The 21,250-nt window shown below is 43.6% G+C and overlaps 1 protein-coding gene across 1 annotated transcript in view; it reads left to right on the forward strand.

The window, feature by feature from the left end:
- LOC140198464 (uncharacterized) overlaps window positions 1-20,422 on the forward strand; it is a 37,773-nt gene extending 17,351 nt beyond the window's left edge. The window contains exons 7-12 of the mRNA XM_072259548.1: window positions 7,017-7,448; window positions 7,540-7,635; window positions 12,133-12,366; window positions 14,351-14,373; window positions 14,470-14,570; window positions 19,296-20,422. Of these exons, the coding sequence (XP_072115649.1) occupies window positions 7,017-7,448; window positions 7,540-7,635; window positions 12,133-12,366; window positions 14,351-14,373; window positions 14,470-14,570; window positions 19,296-19,816 (1,407 nt within the window). The 3' untranslated portion in view covers window positions 19,817-20,422. The remainder of the gene's footprint in view (window positions 1-7,016; window positions 7,449-7,539; window positions 7,636-12,132; window positions 12,367-14,350; window positions 14,374-14,469; window positions 14,571-19,295) is intronic.
- The last annotated feature ends 828 nt before the right edge of the window (window positions 20,423-21,250 follow it).

The following is a 21,250-nucleotide window of genomic DNA, read 5'->3' on the forward strand; positions in this document are numbered from 1 at the left end:
GCGAGTACAGACCCACAGTCATCAAACGTTCCTTGTAGGATAACCCTTTCATTCCCAGAATCATCCCTGTAAACCTCTTCTGAACCCTCTCCAATGTCAATACATCTTTTCTTAGATGAGAAACCCAGAACTGCTCACAATACCCAAGGTGAGGCCTCACCAGTGCCTTATAAAGCCTCAGCATCACATCCCCGCTCTTGTACTCTAGACCTCTTGAAAACATTGCATTTGCCTTCCTCACCACCGAATCAACCTGCAAATTAACCTTTGCAGTGTTCTGCACAAGGACTCTCAAGCCCCTTTGCATCTCAGATTTTTGAATTTTTCCCCTTTTAGAATATAGTCTGCAGATTTATTTCTACTACCAAAGTGCATGACTATGTATTTCCCAACATTGTATTTCATTTGCCACTTTCTTGCCTATTCTCCTAATCTGTCTAAGTCCTTCAGCAGCCTACCTGTTTCCTTAACATTAGCTGACCCTCCACCAATCTGTCTCCTAAGGGTTCTTTTACCATAAGCTCCCTAATCGCCTCCAGTACATTACATGAAGTGCTTCGAGTGATTGGTTATGGTACACACCAACCACAGCCTACCAGTCAACCTCGACGCTTTGCAATTCACCTAGCAGAGCAACAGCTCAATGGCAGATGTCATCTCTCTGGCCCTATATTCCTCCTTAGTACACCTGGAGAATAAAGACACATATGTAAGGCTCCTTTTCATTGACTACAGCTCTGCCTTTAATATCATCATTCCAAATAAACTGATTCCTATGCTCCAGAACCTGGGCCTTAGCATTCAGATCTGCAGCTGGATCTTCAACTTCCTCACAGACAGGACCCAGGCTGTGAAAATAGGGGAAAAGCTCTCCTCTACAATCACTCTGAGCACCGGTGTCCCACAAGGCTGTGTACTCAGCCCCCTGCTGTACTCACTGTACACCCATGATTGTGTAGCCAAGTTTCCATCGAACTCAATATATAAGTTTGCTGATGACACCACAATTGTAGGCCGTATCGCAGGTAATGATGAGTTTGAGTACAGAGAGGAAATTAAGAACCTGGTGGCATGGTGCGAAGACAATAACCTATCCCTCAACGTCAGCAAGATGAAGGAATTGGTTGTTGACTTCAGAAGGAGTAGCGGACCACACGACTCCATCTACATCGGTGGTGCGCAAGTGGAACAGGTCAAATGTTTTAAGTTCCTCGGGGTCAATATCACAATTGACCTGACTTGGTCCAACCAAGCAGAGTCCATTGCCAAGAAGGCCCACCAGCAACTTTACTTCCTGAGAAAGCTAAACAAATTTGGCCTGTCCCTAAAACCCTCGCTAATTTTTATAGATGCACTGTAGAAAGCATTCTTCTAGGGTGCATTACAACCTGGTATGGAAGTTGTCCTGTCCAAGACCGGAATAAGCTGCAGAAGATCGTGAACGCAGCCCAGCACATCACACAAACTAATCTTCTGTCCTTAGACTAATTTTACACCACATGCTGTCGGAGCAGTGCTGACAGGATAATCAAGGACACGACCCACCCAGCCAACACACTTTTCATCCCTCTTCCCTCCGGGAGAAGGCTCAGGAGCTTGAAGACTTTCATCCGGCCAGATTTGGGAACAGCTTCTTTCCAACTGTGATAAGACTGCTGAACGGATCCTGACCCAGATCTGGGCCGTACCCTCCAAATATCCGGACCTGCCTCCGGTTTTTTTGCACTACCTTACTTTCCCTTTTCTATTTTCTATTAATGATTTATAATTTAATTTTTTATTATATTTACTATTGATTTGTACTCCAGGGAGTGCGAAGCACAGAATCAAACATCGCTGTGATGATTGTACACTCTAGTATCAATTGTTTGGTGACCATAAAGTAATAAAGATAACACCCAGTCCAGTATAGCTGATCCTTTAGTTGGCTCAGTGACAAACTGCTCTAAACATCCATCTCATAGGCATTCAACAAACTCACTCTGTTGAGATCCATTACGAACCTGATTTTCCCAATCGACATGCATGTTGAAATCTCTCATGACTATCATGACATTGCTGTTTTGACATTCCTTTTCTATTTCCCGTTGAAATTTGTGGTCCACAACCCAGCTACAGTTGGAAAGCCTGTATATAACTGCTATCAGGGTCCTTTTACCCTTGCAATTCCTTAACTCAACCCACAAGGATTCAGCATCTTCTGATCCTGTGTCACAACTTTCTACCTATTAGATGCCATTTTCTACCAGCAGAGCCATGTAATCCCCTCTGCCTACCTTCCTGTCTCTCTGACACAACGTGTAAACTTGGACATTCAGCTCCCAACTACAACCTTCTTTCAGCCATGATTCAGTGAAATAGAAAATGTTATGATACCACAACATCATATCTGACAATCTATAATAGTGCAACAAGATCATCCACCATATTTCTTATACTCCGTGCAATCAGATATAACAATTTGAGTGCTGTATTTGCTACCCTTTTTGATTCTGCATCCCTAATGCACTGATACTCACCCTGCTGGCTGCAGTTATGTCCTATCACCTGCCTGCCCTTCCTGACAGTCTGACTGCATGCTATCTTTGCGTTTTTACCATCCGTCCTATCGTTAATCGCTTCACTCCTGTTCCTACACCCCACCCCACCAAATTAGTCAAAACCCTCCCCAACAGCTCTAACAAACCTAACAGTGAGAAGATTGGTCCCCTCGGGCTCAGGTACAACCCGATATCCCAACGATTCAAGAACTGGAAGCCCTGCCCCCTGTACCTGCTTCTCAGCCACACATTAATCTCCCAGAGCATCCTACCCTCACGGGTGTATGTCACAGGCAGCAATCCAGAATTTACTGCCCTGGAGGTCCTGCTTCTTAGCCTAGCTTTCTAAATTCTCTCTTCAGGACCTCTTTGCTTTTTCTTCCTGTGTTATTGGTACCAATATGTACCAAGACATCTGTCTGCTATTCCACCCCCCCAAAAAAAAATGCTGTGGGGCAATCTGAGATGTCCCTGTCCCTGGCACTTGGGAAGCAACATGACCCATTCACGTCCACAGAATCTCCTGTCTGTTCCTCTGACTATTGAATGCCCTGTCACCTGCACTCCCTTCTTCTCCCTCTTCTCCATCTGCACCACGGACCCATGGTCAGTGTCTGTAACCTGGTCTCTGTGACATTCCTCTGGAATGTCTGCCCTGTTGGGTGTGGTCTTTCATTGATTCCATTGTGTTTCTTGGACTTACTGTGTAAGCCTGCAAGAAAATGAATCTCAGAGTTTTATATAGTGACAATTATGTACCTTGATAATGCATTTACTTCAAACTTTTAACTCTGAAGGATGTCCGCTTTACTAAAAGCAGGGCTTGCATGGCCACAGCATTCACCCTTACCCGCCCCCACCCACCCACGCACACATCAGATTGGCAACCCTCTTCAAAGTTCAAAGTGATTTTAATATCAGTGAACGTACGTGTCACCATATACAACCCTGAGTTCCATTTACTTGTGGGCATACTCAGTAAGTCCAACGAAAGGCCACATCAACAGGGTGGACAGCCAGTGTGCAAAAGACAACAATCTGCAAATACAAAATGAAAGAATAAAAACAACAACAATAATAATAAATAAATAAGCAATTAATATTGAGAACATGAAATGAAGAGTCCTTGAAAGTGATTCCATAGGTTCTGGGGGGGACAGTTCAGTGATGGGACAAGTGAAGATGAGTGCATTTATCCCCTCTGGTTGAACAGCCTGATGGTTGAGGGGTACTAACAGTTCCTGAACCTGGCGGTATGTGTCCTGAGGCTCTTGTGTCTTTCTGATGGCAGCAGTGAGGAGAGAGCGTGACCTGGGTGGTGGGGGTCCCTGATGATGGTTGCTGCTTTCCTGCGACAATGCTCCATGTAGATGTGCTCAATGGCAGGGAGCATGATAGACCAGGCAGTATCCACCACTTCTGTAGGGTTTTCCCTTCAAAAGCATTGGTGTTTCTGTACCAGGCTCTGATCCAGCCGGTCAATATCCTCTCCACCCTGTCTACTTTCTGTCATTTCCTCCGGACTTCTTTCCATTTTCATTTATATACAGCTTTGCGTCATGGTTTATCAACGCTGAACGCTTGCAAAAAATCAAAACTCACCAATTCAATGTATCCATTTTCTGAGGAAGCTTGTCGCGGAAAAAGAATACTCGGACCCGGAGGGAGAGTGCCGTAGAAAATTCTTTATTTGTCACATGATATCATGGGGAGCCCAGCACCCAAAATTGGGATCCTGGAGCTCCATCAAACAAAAAAACTCAGACATATTTATACACGAATGGTACCTGACAAGAGACACTTAGGTGGATTTTTTACAGAAGTACAGGTCACTTGCCTCAGAACATTGTATGGCCGGATAATTCCTTATTTGAACCTTTGTCTAGCATTTTCAGAGAACAATGTCTAGCATTTTAGAGAGCAGTGTATAATTAGTCCACTGCATCCTGCATGACGACTTCAAGGCAAAGCTTAGCAATCAGTTTCTTAGTATTTCCACACGGTAGGCTTATTCAGAAAGTCAGAAGGCATGGGATCCAGGGAAGTTTGGCCAGATGGATTCAGAATTGGCTTGCCTGCAGAAGGCAGACGGTGGTGGTGGAGGGAGTACATTCAGATTGGAGAGTTGTGACTAGTGGTGTCCCACAAGGATCTGTTCTGGGACCTCTACTTTTCGTGAATTTTATTAATGACCTGGATGTGTGGGTAGAAGGGTGGGTTGGCAAGTTTGCAGATGGTACAAAGGTTGGTGGTGTTGTAGATAGTGTAGAGGATTGTCGAAGATTGCAGAGAGAAATTGATAGGGTGCAGAAGTGGACTGAGAAGTGGCAGATGGAGTTCAACCCGGGGAAGTGTGAGGTGGTACATTTTGGAATGATAAACTTTGAGGCAGAGTACAAAGTAAATGGCAGGATACTTGGTAGTGTGGAGGAGCAGAGGGATGTGGGGGTACATGTCCACAGATCCCTGAAAGTTGCCTCACAGGTAGATAGGGTAGTTAAGAAAGCTTATGGGGTGTTAGCTTTTATAAGTCGAGGGATGGAGTTTAAGAGTCGTGATGTAATGATGCAGCTCTATAAAACTCTGGTTAGACTACACTTGGAGTACTGTGTCCAGTTCTGGTCGCCTCACTATAGGAAAGATGTGGAAGCATTGGAAAGGGTACAGAGGAGATTTACCAGGATGCTGCCTGGTTTAGAGAGTATGCATTATGAGCAAAGATTAAGGGAGCTAGGGCTTTACTCTTCGGAGAGAAGGAGGATGAGAGGAGACATGACAAAGGTATACAAGATATTAAGAGGAAAAGATAGAGTGGATAGCCAGCACCTCTTCCCCAGGGCACCACTGCTCAATACAAGAGGACATGGCTTTAAGGTAAGGGGTGCAAAGTTCAAGGGGGATATTAGAGGAAGGTTTTTTACTCAGAGAGTGGTTGGTGCGTGGAATGCACTGCCTGAGTCAGTGGTGGAGGCAGATACACCAGTGAAGTTTAAGAGACTACGAGACAGGTATATGGAGGAATTTAAGGTGAGGGGTTATATGGGAGGCAGGGTTTGAGGGTCGGCACAACATTTGTGGGCCGAAGGGCCTGTACTGTGCTGTACTATTCTATGTTCTATGTATTTCTACTGAATCACAAAGTAGCAAAAATGTGTCCTTGAGCAGCTACACGTTTTAATTAAGTGTTAGTTTTCAAAAATATATCAAACAAGCTGACCCAACCGCAGACATATAAAAATTCTCAGAACAAAGAAGTACAGGTACAGTTATTTTTATATCTTGGTTGCGAGGCACATTTCAGTCACACAGAGTACATTAGTTGTAGATAAATGATTGTAGACTTCGAATTCACATTTTAAAACAAATCATTAGCCCCTCAATGGCCATTACAATGTAAGGCCTTGATATTTTCTTCCACAAGCTGAAGAGAGCTGCACTGTGTATATTCACACTCACTCCATTCTACAGATGTGCAGTAGGCAGCGTCACTGTTTAGTATGCAAACTGCACAGCAGCTCTGCAACGGGTAGTCAAAACTGCCCAACGAGTCACCTCACCAACCTACCCACTACCAAGGATGTATATACAGAACGGTGCTGAACAAAAACAGTGACATCATGAAAGATCCCACATCCCTGCTCATGGACTCCCCTGGTATGAGGCTGCATCGAATCCAAGCCAGGACGTCCAGACTCCAGACAGTTCCTTTCCCCATTAGTAAGGCTAATGAACACTTCCACCTACTAACTGCACCATTACTTATAAAAGCTGCTGGTGAACGCAGCAGGCCAGACTGCACCTCTTCCTAGAGATGCTGCCTGGCCTGCTGCGTTCACCAGCAACCTTTATGTGTGTTGCTTGAATTTCCAGCATCTGCAGAATTCCTGTTGTTTGCACCATTACTTTATTATTTCCCATCACTCACCTCATGTACAGCGCAGCATCACTTTATAGACATACAATCAGTCTATGTACCATAGGTTAACTCATTTATTTATTGTGATACCACGCAGAATCTGACCTTGCAGCAACGCCGTCCGGAACCCCTAATTTAACCCTATCCTAACCACGGGACAATTTACAACTACCAATTAATCTACCAACAGGCACGTCTTTGGATTGTGGGAGGAAATCCATGCAGTTACGGGGACAACGTACAAAGTCCTTGCAGACAGCAGCGGGAATTGAATCTAGTCGCTGGTACTGTAAAGCGTTGTGCTAACCACTACGCTACTGTGCCGCCTAAGTATGTATTTATATTTATGGTATGTGTTTTATTATTGTTATTAGGGTGATTTTTTTGTGTTTTGTGCTGTATAGTACATACAGCTCTGTTCTGCTCACACTTGTGTACCGTACATGAAATTGCATTAAGCAATCTTGAATCTTGAACAAAATGAAGTTCCTTCCCGGAGACTGCAGCGCACGTAGTGGACATTCGCGGTATTGCAGCGGTTAGCAGCTCCCCGATAGTGACCGGAAGTGCGGGGAGTTAACATGGCTTCTAAAGATCAAATCGTGAGTTTAACCGAGGAAGCAATTTGTCCCATCTGTCTGGATTTCTTCATCGATCCAGTGTCACTGGAGTGCGGACACAACTTCTGCCGGCACTGCATCACTCAGTGTTGGAAAAATGCCCAGCGAAACTCCTGCCCGGAGTGTAGAGCGCAGTTTGCAGACCACACACTCCGGTCAAGTTGGGCCTTAGCAAGTATGGCTGATAAAGTTCGAAGGCTAAGCCTGAGTCTGAAAGAGAAGGAAAATAAACACCATTGCAAGGAACACGAGGAAGAACTGAAGCTATTTTGTGAGACGGACCAGAAACTGATCTGTGTGATCTGCGCGACTGCGCGGGAACACAAGGCTCACAACCTCCTGCCGGTTGAAGAAGCCGCTGAAATCTACAAGGTAATGGCGAACCGATTTTGCATTACTGACCATTCTTCTGCGTTTTTGTCGCTTAACTCTTTTGATCTCTGATCCTCAAACCCAATCTCAGGTTCAGATTAAGTCTTCCTTAGACTCTTACATGAAATATAAAGCTATAATCCAGGAAATGGAGGAAGAGCAGACACGGAAGATTTCTGAATTTTGGGTGAGTTCGGTTGTTTTCTAATCTTTATGTAAATATGTTCCATGCAATGCATAGTGACAACGGCGTATCGTAATGGCTCAGTGGGTTGCGTTAGTTCAAAGTAAATTTGTTATCAAAGTACATGGGTGATTATTCAATTTCGGCTACTTGAAATTCAGAAAAAATGTAATTTCTTGGAACTTTTATGTTATGACCTGACATTGATCAGCCTTTAAGTGAACTTTTATATTTTAGGGCATTTTTGCAGAGTTTTCACAGATGAGTGTGATTACCATCACACCATCAAAGCACTGAATTTAATTTAAAATTTAATGACAAAGATTTCAAAGCCAATCCTGCAAATTAAAAAAAACATCACTTTTAGTAAATTTGTTTTAGTTCATTTTTAAGTACATTCAGAATATATTTTGGGACACCTTTTCTTAAGGGTGTCTATATTTTCCTTGGCTTACCAACAAAACACTTGTTTACTAATTAGATTGTTGGAATTTTAACTCTTTTTGAGAGAATGTGGATTTTGACATCAAAGCAATTGACTCCAGCAAATGAGTTCAGGCCAATATTATTAAACAAAACTTTATTTTCCATCAAAATATGCGCTGTGATGGTAATAACAAAATACACTGGTCATAAAATCATAGAGAAGTACAGCACAAAAACAGGCCCTTTGGCCCATCTAGTCCATGCCAAAACCATTTAAATTGCCAACTCCCATCGACCTGCACAGGAACCATAACCCCTCACATCCCTACATGTACCTGGCCAGACTTCTCTTAAACATTGACATCGAGCTCGCATGCCATGCATCACTTGTGCTGGCAGCTCCTTCCACACTCTCATGACCCTCTGAGTGAAGAAGTTGCCCCTCATGTTCCTCTTAAACTTCTCACCTTTCACCCTTAACCCATGTCCACTAGTTGTAGTCCCACCCAATCTGTGGAAAAAGCCTGCTTGCATTTACCTTATCTATACCCCTGATAATTTTGTATACTTCTATCAAATCTCCTCTCAGTCTTCTACATTCTAAAGAATACAGTCCTAACCTATTCAGTAATTCTTGAGAACTCAGGCCCTCCAGACCCTGCAACATCCTTGTAAATCTTCTCTGCACCCATTCAAACTTGTTTACATCTTTCCTGTAGGTAGATCATAGTCATACTTTATTGATCCTGGGGGAAATTGGTTTTTATTACAGTTGCACCATAAATAATTAAATAGTAATAAAACCATAAATAGTTAAATAGTAATATGTAAATTATGCCAGGAAATAAGTCCAGGACCAGCCTATTGGCTCAGGGTGTCTGACCCTCCAAGGGAGCAGTTGATAAAGTTTGATGGCCACAGGCAGGAATGACTTCCTATGATGCTCCAAAACAGCATACAATACTCCAAATTAAGCCTCACCAACTTCTTATACAAACTCAACATAATGTCCCACCTTCTGCACTCAATGCATTGATTTATGAAGGCCAATGTGCCAAAAGCTTTAATGACCCTATCTATCTGTGATAACTTTCAATGAATTATGTACCTGTATTCCCAGATCCCTTTGATCTACCACACTGCCTAGTGCTCTACTGTTCTCTGTGGGTCTAAAGCATACCCTGGCTTTTCCAACCGAAGTGCAAAACATCACACCTGTCAGCATTAAATTCCATCTGCCATTTTTCGGTCCATTTTTCCAGCTGATTCAGATCCCTCTGCAAGCTATGATAGCTTTCCCCACTGTCCGCAGTCTTGGTGTCATCTGAAAATTTGTTGATCCAGTCGACCAGGCGACTGATGTAGATGACAAACAACAAGGGACACGTCACCGATCCCTGCAGCACACCATCAGCCGCAGGCCTCCAGTCAGAGAGGCAACCACTTCTCCCACAAAGCCAATGTCTAATCCAGTTTACTACCTCATACCGAATGCCGAGCGACTGAACCTCCTTGACTAGCCTCCCATGCGGGACTTTGTCAAATGCCTTACTAAAGTCCTTGCTGACGACTCGTTCTTTGTGCTCTGACTGAGGCCTTGAAGAACTAAAGCCTCAAGATCACCCCCCTGACTCTGTCCACATAGACGATGGCCACTGCAACTTTTGATATTGAGAAACAGTGGTTTTAGATTAACATTAACTCTGACAAAACATCTGTCCAGCGAGAAGCAACATCTATAACCAAAAACACAAATTACAGTCTGCACTATTTATCAAAATTCCATGAGAGATCACAGTTAAGGCAGGCGGCTAGTGAACTTCATTAAAAACATCTACGTGATGCAGCCCAGCGAAACTGAGTATTGTCTACGCTTGTTTTTTAAAAAAATAATGAGTACAAAACATCTGCCTAACCCTTCCCAACTCTGGAATAAGTAGCAATTCAAATATTTAACAGATTATGGAGACCATTGTTTTTCAACTGTTCATATCAGAGAACACTTTCTTTAACACTGATAAAACATTTACTCAACCTCCACTCTCTTTTATTCAGTAGGAGTTATGAAACATTCAGGGAAATCTCAATAACTGAAAAAAGCAACAGTTGGTATTTAAAGCACTACTTGCAATTTCCATTTGTGCATAGGTGAAGCCTCTGGAAGATGGAGGTCATTCCAGTCTTGTTGCTGTCCTTCTGGAGATTCTGGTGGGGTGTTCTCTGACATGAAACTTTGTACTCCCTGTCTCTTGTGATCAGCAGCCCTTTTGTTAGTTGGCTTTACTCTCCACTGTCATCTCTCCAGTCTCATTTGCGCTTTGGTAATTGTGAGATGATCTTAAGTTTTGCTGTCTCCCTTTTTCTCGTTTGTCTCTCTCTTTCTCTTTCAAGGTGCTGCTGACGTTTCACTGGGTCTTCTTGAATTGTGTCTATATTTATTTGATCAGTCTTGTTGACTTTGGAGCCATCTTGGCAACTTCACCGCCAATTGTGTGATGGTAATGACATTCCTCACTTTTTAAAGAAAATGTTGCCTACGTCTAGCACTTGCTAACTCAACTGGATAGCTAGCTTGTAAATGCAATTTAAATATACAGAAATAAAGTAGTTATTTATTTTTCAATTAAAACACTCAGTAACTCGTTTGGTATTCCTCAGATCAGGAGGAATAAATCTTTACTCACATTTCTGGACATCAAAATGTCAGTCTTCTGCCATGATAGCCATATACTCCCCTGTCACTTCTTATTTCCATGGCAACCACATAAGCAGTTGTTTGAAAAGAATTGATTGGTCTCTAAAATGTGTCGCGTATCAGTAGTGACGGAAGTGTTGGGGACAGCGGTTCATTGTCATAAAAAGTGTACAATTTGTATAAAAAACACATAAATTTGATGCGTTTTAAAAGTTCTTGAGAGAAAATGCAAACTTAAAATTTTGTTTCATGAATTTAATACTTATTATTAATTTATATTGAAGACAAAGTAGGGTAGGGGACAAGCCCAAAATAGTGATATTTTGGCACATTCAAGTTTTTAACTCACTTAAGAATTAAGAAAATATTATTTCTGAAGCATACTGAAAAAAGTTTAGAGTTACTATTACCTAATTTTTAAAATTACAATACTTGTTTTTGTAAAAAACTTTTTATTTTCTTGAAAGTCTACCTCAGGGACAGAAACGTTACCCTAATTAAAAAGAATCATCCAAATGTATGTCATTATATACCACCTCGAGATTCATTTTCTTGCAGTAGATACAAAGAAATAAAATAGAATCATTTTAAAAAAACATACACAAACTAAGATGGATAATCAGCCAAAGTGCATAAGAAGACAGGTTGTAAAATTACAAATACTCATAATAAATAAATGATAAATATTGAGAACTTGAGTTGTAGAGGTCTTGAAAGTGAGCCCCTAGGTTGTGGAATAGTTGAATGTTGAGGTGAGTGAAGTTATCCACCATGCTGATCTAGGAACCTGATGGTTGAAGTGTAACAACTGTTCCTGAACGTGATGCTGTGGGACCTAAGGCTCCTGCACTTTCTTCCTGAGGGCACCAGCAAGGCCTAAACGGTAGGAATCCTGGATGGTGAACGCTGCTTTCTGGTGGTAGCCCTCCATGGTGGGGAGTGTTCCATTCTGTTCAGTGGTGGGGAAGGCTTTGCCTGTGATGGATCGGGCTGTATTCTCTACTGTGTAGGCTTTCTCCTCACTCCCATTTCATGAGTTTGATTCTTTGTTGCTAGCTGTGTGCACATTTTCCCTGTCACCATCTTGGTTTAATTTCTCATTCCACCCATGCATGGCTGGTTGGCTACTGCACTGTATTCTGTGGTAGGGGAACCAGCGGTAGTTAGTGATCAAATGAAGTACAGTATAATAAGCTGCAGGGAAACAGGACAGGTGGTGGGGGGGGGTGGTTGAGGTTGGTGGTGGGGGGGTGGTTGAGGTTGGTGGAATTGCTCCAAATGAAAGCATATGTGTTGATGGGCCAAATGCCCACCTTCTATAAGGCAAAGAAATCCAAATTCAGTGACATAATCTGTTAATCCACGGCTTCATTTGGCAGGGCCTATCACACAGCATTCAGTCCCACATCAAGTCCCAGTTTGCTAAACTGCACCAGATTCTCACCGAGAAAGAGCAACGCTTACTCCGAGATCTCATGGAAGAAGAGGAGAGGATTCTGAATCCAATGGAGAAAAGCCTTCGAGAGATTCACGAGAATTTGAGTTCTATTGAGGAGGAAATCGCAAGGTTACAGAAACAGATGGATCAAAATGACAGTGTGACATTTCTGAAGGTGAGGGACTGTGTTTCAGTCTGGAGCAGTGAACGTGTAAGACACGGAACAGTGCGTGGAAGTTTTTGAATTAAGTACAGCTTTCGCCAACAATTCAGAATTGATTTAAACCAGGGTGCAGAGGAGTTCTACCAGTACGCTGCCTTGATTAGAGGGCATATTTTATGACGGTCAGTTGATTGAGCTAGTGCTCTTCTCTTTGGGGCAAAGGAGAACGAGATGCTACCTGATAAAGGTGTAGATAGAGTGGGCAGCCAGAGACCTCTCCCCAAGGCGGAAATGGCTAATACAGGGGATTGGTGGAATGCATAGGAGTATCAGCAATAAGGTTTTGTTTACACAGAGAGTGGTGAGTGCGTGGAACGGTGTGCTAGGGGTGGTGGTAGATGCAGATACATTAGGGACTCTCTTCGATGGTCACATGGATGACTGAAAAATGGAGGGCTATGGAGGCAGAATGGATTAGAATGATCTTACAGTAGGTGAAAAATTTGGCACAACATGGGCAGAAGGGCCTGTAATGTTCTAATTTCACAGAGTGATGTGTCACAAAATGGTGGGTGGATGTTTTGAATTCAGTACAGATTCCAGCAAAAATTCAGCACTGATCTAAACTAGACATATTTTGTCCATTCTGGGGGGCTAAGTTTCAAAATTTTCTGAAATACCGGGACCTTTGGGTACCTGCTCAGAAATGAGTTGGTGTGACCTTGATACGGACTTTTTGATCATTTCTGTTTCCCAAGTTTATTGTCTCCTGCAAGATTCCATTCTGTCCAGCTACTCTTTCCCTGTCAGTGCTATTGCACAGGCGTACTCTCTTTCAACACAGTTCTTCACCCATCAACAATGTCCTGAATTCCACATTCCCATGTGTTTTATTTTGTCTATAATTCCCTCAAATTATCTGTGGTAGAAAACTTAGTGTTCTTTTCACTGAATTCCTGTGGTAGTTACTGTATCAATGATTACCTTTTGAGTTTTGATTTTTCCTCTTCCCACAAATAGAGATACTTCCTCTATCCCACCCAATTAAATCCATCTGATATTTTGTCCAGCTGAAAAGTACTGAACCTGGTCAGTATCTCCTGTGAGGTTCAGTCTCAGATATGGCACAATTTTAACAGAATTTCTTCCTATTCCCCTTGTGGTTTTAGGTCCTGTCTGCAATAACCTCAAAGTCAAGTTTACTGTCATATGCGCAAGTACTCGTATGCATACTCTCAGATATGGCACAATTTTCACACTATTTCTTTGTACTTCCTCTTGTGGTTCTACGTCCTTATTGTGAGAACATCAAAGTCAAGTTTACTGTCAAAAGTACAAGAATGCACAGGTGCAATGGCTGCAGTGTCACAGAATCACGCCGTACAGCATTGAAACCTATGGAATATTAGAAGGCTGAGATAGAGTGGATGTGGAGAGGGTGTTTCCTATAGTGAGGGAGTTGAGGACCACAGGGCACAGCCTCACAATACATGGACAGAGGTGAGAAGGAATTTCTTTCTTCAGGGGGTGGCGAATCTGAGGAATTCATTACTGTGGAGGCCAAATCATCAGGTCAGTTTAAAGCAGAGGTTGATAGGTTCTTGATTAGTAAGGGTGTCAAAAGTTATGTAGAGAAGCCAGGAGAAGGGGGTTGGGTTGAGAGGGATAGTTAATCAGCTAGGATTGAATGGTGATCAGCTTTGATGGGCCAAACGACCTACTTCCATTCCTATGTCTTATGGTCTTTTCAAAGTGGTCATAGTGTTGCTGAACTGCAGTAACCAGGGTTGGTTCAAGAACCGAATGGCTGAAGGGAAGTAACTGTTTTTAAACCTGGTGGTGAGTAACTCCAGGGTACTGTACTTGTTGGCATTTCCTCTCTCTGGTTATGTGCCAGCCAGACTGATGAGAACTTTAGACAACTTGTAATAATCTGGGCACAATTCCGTCTGTCAGGATGTGGTTGGTCAGTGTCTGTGGTTTTTAATTATTTCAGGAGGAAGCTCGCCGGAAGACAAGGTAGGACATGCTCTTCAGTAAGATTCTGCATGGATTTGAAAGATAATTCACAACTTTCTGACGCCTAGCTTATAACCAGCTGTTAAACAATTGCAGGGTTAATAAGGATACACCGGTGTTTTCAGTGGTAGAAGGCGCCCTTCGTGCGAGGACATTGTCCACAGTGTGGAGAGGAATCGTTGATGCTGTTACACAAGGTAAAACCTACACAAATTCCTTGGTCCTTGACAAATTTAAGTAACAATTCATTGCAACAAATCACAATAGTAATGGGCTGAAGGGGAATGGAAGTTTAATTCTGGTACCAACCCCACCTCACTTTCCCATTGTCAGTGGGAGATGTCAGACTCCTGAATACACCAGGAGAGGGTCACAATACAACCAGTACACTGTACTGCTTGATTACTCTGCACCTTGGGCCCTTCTGTCCTTCCCAAATACCCCAATAGATGGCGCCATAGAGTAGCACTTAGTGCATTGCTTTTACTGTACTAGTGATCACCAGATTAATTCCCACTGGGATCTGTCCGTTCCCTCTGTGACTGCGTGCGTTTCGTCTGGGTGCTCCACCTTCCTCTCACATCCCAAAGCTGTACTAAGTTGTGGGCGTGCTATGTTGGCGCCAGAAGCACAGCAGCTCTTGTGGTCTGCATTCTTGGACAAGGTTGGTCGTGGATGCAAAAGAGGCATTCCAATGTATGTTTCAGTACGTAGAAGCCCCAATGAGAGAGCATGCGGTACTGGATCTTCTAATAGGGAATGAGACAGGGCAGGCGACAGAACTCTGCTTAGGGGAACACTTTGCATCCAGTGACCATGACGCCATTAGTTTCAAAATGCACAGTGTGGTCCACGGGTTGAGATTCTAAATTGGGGAAAGGCCAATTTTGATGGTATCAGAAATGATCCGACAAGTGTGGATTGGGACAGGCTGTTTTCTGGCAAAGGTGTAGTTGTTAGAAGTGGGAGGCTTTCAAAGACAAAATTTTGAGAGTACAAAGTTTGTATGTACCTGTCAGATTAAAAGGTAAGGATAACAGGTAAAAAGGGAACCTTGGTTTTCGAGAGATATTGAGGCCTTGGTCAAGAGAAAGAAAGGAGGTGCACAGCAGGTAGGAACCAATGAGGTGCTTATGGAACATAAGAAATGCAAGTGAACATTTCAGCTAGAAATCAGAAGTGCTAAAAGAGGGCATGAACTTGCTCTAGCCGACAAGGTGAAGGAGAATCCTAAGGTATTTTACAGATAAGTTAAGACCAAGGGACAAAATTAGTCGTCTGGAAGTACAGAATATTAAACCATGAATGGATGCAAAATAGATGGGGGAGATCTTAAATGAATCCTTTGCATCTGTATTTAGTCAGGAGATGGACACAGAGTCTATAGAAGTGAGGCAAAGTGGCATCGACTGCATGGACCCTGTACAGGTTACAGAGAATGAGATGTTTGCTACCCTGAGGCAAATCAAGGTGGATAAATTCCCAGGGCCTGACAAGGTGCTCCCTTGGGCCTTACAGGAGACAAATGCAGAAATTGCTGGTGCCTGAGTGGAGATATTTAAATCATCTTTAGCTACAGGAGAGGTACCAGAGGGTTGGAGGAGAGCCAATGTTTTTACGCTGTTTAAAAAAGGCCCTAAACATAAACCAGGAAATTGTAGGCCAGTGAGTCTGACATCAGTTGTGGGAAAGTTATTGGAAGGTATTCTAAGGGGCCGAATGTATAAGCATTTGGATAAATATGGACTGGTTAAGGACAGCCACCTTGGCTTCATGCATGGTAGGTCATATCTAACCAGTCTTAGGGTTTTTTTGAGGAAGTTACGAGGAAAGTTGCTAAGGCAAAGCAGTGAAGGTTGTCTACATGGACTTTAGTAAAGCATTTGAAAAGGTTCCACATGAGAGGCTGGTCAAGAAGGTTCAATCACTCGGCATTCAGGATGAGGTAGTAAATTGGATTGGACATTGGCTTTATGGGAGAAGCCAGAGAGTGGTAGTAGAGGATGGCCTCTCTGACTGGAGGCCTGTGACTGATGGTGTGCTGCAGGGATTGGTGTTGGGTCTTTTGTGCTTTGTCATCTATATCAATGATCTGGATGATAATGTGGTTAACTGAATCAGCAGATTTTCATATGACACCAAGATTGGGAGTGTAGTGGACAGTAGGGAAGGCTATCATGGCAGGGGGATCTATATCAGCTGGAAAAATGACAGATGATACTTAATGCAGACAAGTGCAAGGTTTTGCACTTTGGTAGGGCAAACCAGGGTAGGTCGTAAAGAAAGCTTTTGGCATGTTGGCCTCCATAAATTAATTTATTGAGTATGGAAGATGGGATGTTATGTTGAAATTGTGTATGATGTTGGTGAGATCTAATCTTGGGTTCTGTGTGTAGTTTTGGTCACCTACCTACAGGAAAGAAATAAACAAGTTTAAAAGATTGCCGAAAAAATGTAGGAGGATGCTGGTGTGTCTGGAGGACCCGACTTAGAAGGAAAGATTGAATGGGCTGGGACTGTATTCTTTAGACCATAGAAGATTGAGAGGAGATTTGATAGAGGTATACACAATTATTTGGGGTATAAATAGGGTAAAAGCGAGCAGGTTATTTTCCACTGAGGTTGTGTGGGACTACAACCTGAGGACAAGGGGTTAAGGGTGAAAGGTTTAAGGGGAACATGAGAAGAGACTTGTTCACTCAGTCGTGAGAGTGTGGAATGAGCTGCCAACGTAGGTGGAGCATGCGAGCTCAATATCAACGTTTAAGAGACATTTGGATAGGTCCATGGATGGGAAGGGTATGGAGGGCTATGATCCAGGTGCAGGTCAATGGGACAGGGCAGGTTAAATGGTCTGAAATGGACTAGATGGGCTTTTTCTGTGTTGTTCTTTTCTACAACTCTGTGTATCTGGAACCAGGGGCCACAACCTCAGGATAGGTGATAGACCATTTAGAGCAGAGATGAGGAGACACTTCTTCACCTAGAGGCTGGAGGAGGCACGGTCATTGATTTAATTTGAAATGGGGACAATAGGTTTTTGGATATGAAGGGAATTAGGGGGAATGTGGGCATAGTGCAGCGAAATGGTGCTGAGTAGGAGGTCAGCTATCATCTGAATGAATGGGGGCCGACACAAAGGCCCAAAATACTTATTTCTGCTCATATTTATTACAATTTTGGGTTCTGAGATGACACATTGTTCAAGTTAATTGTTATCTTCATTAATCATGTGCAATGTGCAATTGTTTTTGACCATGAAGTATTTTGTGCACATCAAGAAGTTCTGATGGTGTCAAAAGAGTAACACACACACAAAATCCTGGAGGAGCTCAGTATTCAGGCGTCATCTATGGAAAGGAATAAAGTATTGACGTCTTGGGTTGAGACCATGTTGGATCCTGCAGTGATGAAAGGTCTTGGCCTGAAACTTGGACTCTTTATTCCTTTCCATAGATGCTGCCTGACCTGCTGAGTGTGTTACTCTGCAATTCCAGCATCTGCATAATCTCTTGTGTTTATGGTCTGGAAAGAGGTTGGTTGTGCTACATTGGGTTGACAATTTGGCTCCTACTTAGTCAAAATTAATTTCCTATAACTTGTCGGGCATTAAGTTTGTTTTTCCCACTTGTGAATCTCCTCTCCCTCAGTGATCATGCAATTCTGTGCCTCCACCCATTCCAATTCACACCCAGTCATTCAACCCCAGCATGGTCAAAGCACCCCCCTCTCTCTCAGAAACACGAGCAGGAGTATAATCATGGCTCATCTGCCCCAGGTTTCTATCCCTTTCCAGTGCCAGTTCCACACCACTGTCAGATCATTGAACTTGCAAACTGATACGAATCTCCACTTGAAGTAAACCAAGAACTTCCCTCCCCCACCAATCTCACTACATTTATTATCAAAGTATGTATACTGTACACAACCTTCGATTTGTCTCCTTGCACACAGCCATAAAACAAAGAAACCCAATAGAACCCATTAAAGAAAGACTGTCAAATACCCAATCGTGCAAATTATAAAAGTATTCAGAATGGAAGTTCACAAAAGTGAGTGCACGGCCACAAAGCCAGTCATCACTGCAGCCGATACCTGAACTTATTACCAGCAGGGCTGCAGCTGAGGCAGCAGAGAAAGGATCAGCGTGGGTGTGGACCAAGTATGTCCAGAGGGGCAGATAGTCAGACAGTGTATACGTATCTTGCAAACCCTTCAGCAGTTGCATAGACACCTGAAGAGCAGACTATCTGTTGGATGGAAGTGACCAACAACTCTGATAGAGGCAGATGCCAAGTTTTTAAGCTCACCAGTGGGAGGTGGTGCTTTAGCACTGCTGGCCCGCCACCTTGAAGGAGTCTTGATGATAAGCGGGCTGAAGCTCCTGAAGACAGGTGGCAGATCAACTGATGATCACACTGGTGATAGCACAGGACAGATAAACATCTTAGTCCAAGTGTGTTTTTAACTCTGCAGGCCACGGCTTCAGTTCAGCGCAGAGAGGAGTAAACCATCCTGTCCCTCCCCTCTGGTCCAGACACTCTGACCTTTTCAATCTGGCCCGGCACTTAAATTGGCCAGCCCTCGGGTAGTTGCTCAGTCTTGGACCCGGGCCCTGTGCCTCTTTTCCATTGACTTACTCTCAGCATTTTAATACCGAGCACAGCTCTCTATTCACTTCCACATTCCACAATCCTCTACTCTCTCTCTGATCGTGTTTGCCATCCATACCCCCACCCTTCCCTCCGCTCTTCTGTCCAGAGAAAGCTCCCGGGAGAAGATTGTTATCTGCTTGTTGCATCTGAATGAATTCTAACAAAAATCCAGCAGCCTCTCTCTGGACCCAGGGCTGTGCTATGTGAGAACACTTTTCCACACTTCCCGATCCCCGGGGACTCTAATTCATCTGCTTTCCCTCACAGTCTCTGTCGCCCTGGATGTGGAAACAGCAGCAGTGGAGCTCAGCGTGTCTGACTATCAGAAAAGTGCAAGTTGTGCCGGAACCCTGAGGAGTCTTCCGGACACCGGGAAGGGGATCACAAACAGGCCTTGTGAGCTGGGACGGGAGGGATTCACATCGGGCAGATATTACTGGGAGGTGGAGGTGGCGGGGAATCAGGGCTGGTGTTTGGGAGTCACCGCAGAGTCCCCGGAGAGGAGCGCAGACATCAAACTAATACCAAAGAATGGGTTCTGGACCATCTGGCAGCGGGATGATGAATTTTATGTTTTCACCTCCCCTCCATCCCGTCTCCCTGCTAATACCATCCCCGGGAGGGTGGGGGTTTATCTCAGTTACGAGTCCGGGACAGTTTCGTTTTACAGCGCAGAGACCAACTCCCATCTCCACACCTTCACTGGGAATAAATTCACGGGGAGGCTCTATCCTTTCTTCTGGACTTGGGATGGAAGCCAGTGGCTGAGAATGTGGAGCAGAAAATAAACTGCAGTAGCATTGGGACCATCTGAGTGTTCCTCACCCACTCTTTCTATCTGCTGCCCATCACCCGAACACTGCTCCCCACCACCCTCCATGCTCCACTGTCCTATCAGATTGCATCATCTTCGGCCCTTTCTCACTGCCCCCTCTCACCTCCCAGCTTCTGACATCCTTTCCACACTGCAGCCCCCGCTCATCTGTCTCACATCCCTTACCTGGATCCACCTGTCACCGGCCAGCTCTTTCTTCACCTTTCTTTTCTGGTGATCTCCCCTCTTTTTTTCACTCCAGATAAGGGGTCCTGGCTTGAAACGCTGACTGTCCATTTCCCTCCATGGATGTGGGGAGTTTCTGCAGGTTTTGTTTGTGTGTTGCTGGGATTGTAGGTCATGGTGCAGATTATTGACTCCAAACGCTGACCATTCCGTGACTGACTGACTTGCTTCAGCCAGTTTCCAGCACCTGCAGTCCCTTGAGTCTGAAAAAACCAAATAACAGAGAGATGATAAGATCAAATGAGGGTATGGAGGGGGAAGGGATGGGAAAAGTGAACTGAGGGGAAAACATTTTTATAAGCCAAAATAAATGTTCTTCATAATAAAAATATTTCCAACAATGAGCCACGCAGTGCCTTTCATTCTTGCATTCATGGTCAATACTTTAAGTTGTGTCCTATTGTATTCATGGAACATTGCAGCGCAGTACGGGCCTTTTGGCCCAAGATGTGCTGACCTATTAACCTGCACTGTCAGTCTATCCCTTCCCTCAAAGTTCAAGGTAAACTTATTATCAAAGTACATATATATCACCATATACAACTCTGAGATACATTTTCTTGTGGGCATACTCAATAAATCCATAATAGAATATGTAATACCCATAACAGAGCCAATAAACATTTGTGGTAAACCAGTGTGCAAAAGCCAACAGTGCAAATACAAAAAGAACAAAATAATAATAAATATTGAGGACATGAGATGAAAATCCATTGAAAGTTAGTACATCAGTTGTGGGACCATTTCAATGATGGGGCAAGTGAAGTTATCCTCATTGGTTCAAGAGTCTGATTGTGGAGGGGTAGTAACTGTTCCTGAACCTGGTGGTTTGAATGTTGAGACTACTGTACCTGCTTCCTGATGGTAGCAGCAAGAAGATCTTCGATCTAGTCCTGTGCAATGAGACAGGTAAGATTAACGATCCTGTAGACGGGGATCCTCTTGGAAAGAGTGATCATAGTATGACTGAATTTCGCATTCAGATGGAGGATGAAATAGATCTGAAACTAGTGTATTATGCTTGAACAAGGGAGGCTACAACGGGATGAGGGGAGGAACAGTGGAATACTTTCAAAGAGATTTATCACAGTGCTCAACAAATGTATATTCCAGTCAAAAGTAGGGACAGTAATTGTGGGGAAAACCAACCCTGGATAACTAA

This window comes from Mobula birostris, chromosome 5, assembly GCF_030028105.1.
Source record: "Mobula birostris isolate sMobBir1 chromosome 5, sMobBir1.hap1, whole genome shotgun sequence".
Lineage (NCBI taxonomy): Eukaryota > Metazoa > Chordata > Chondrichthyes > Myliobatiformes > Myliobatidae > Mobula > Mobula birostris.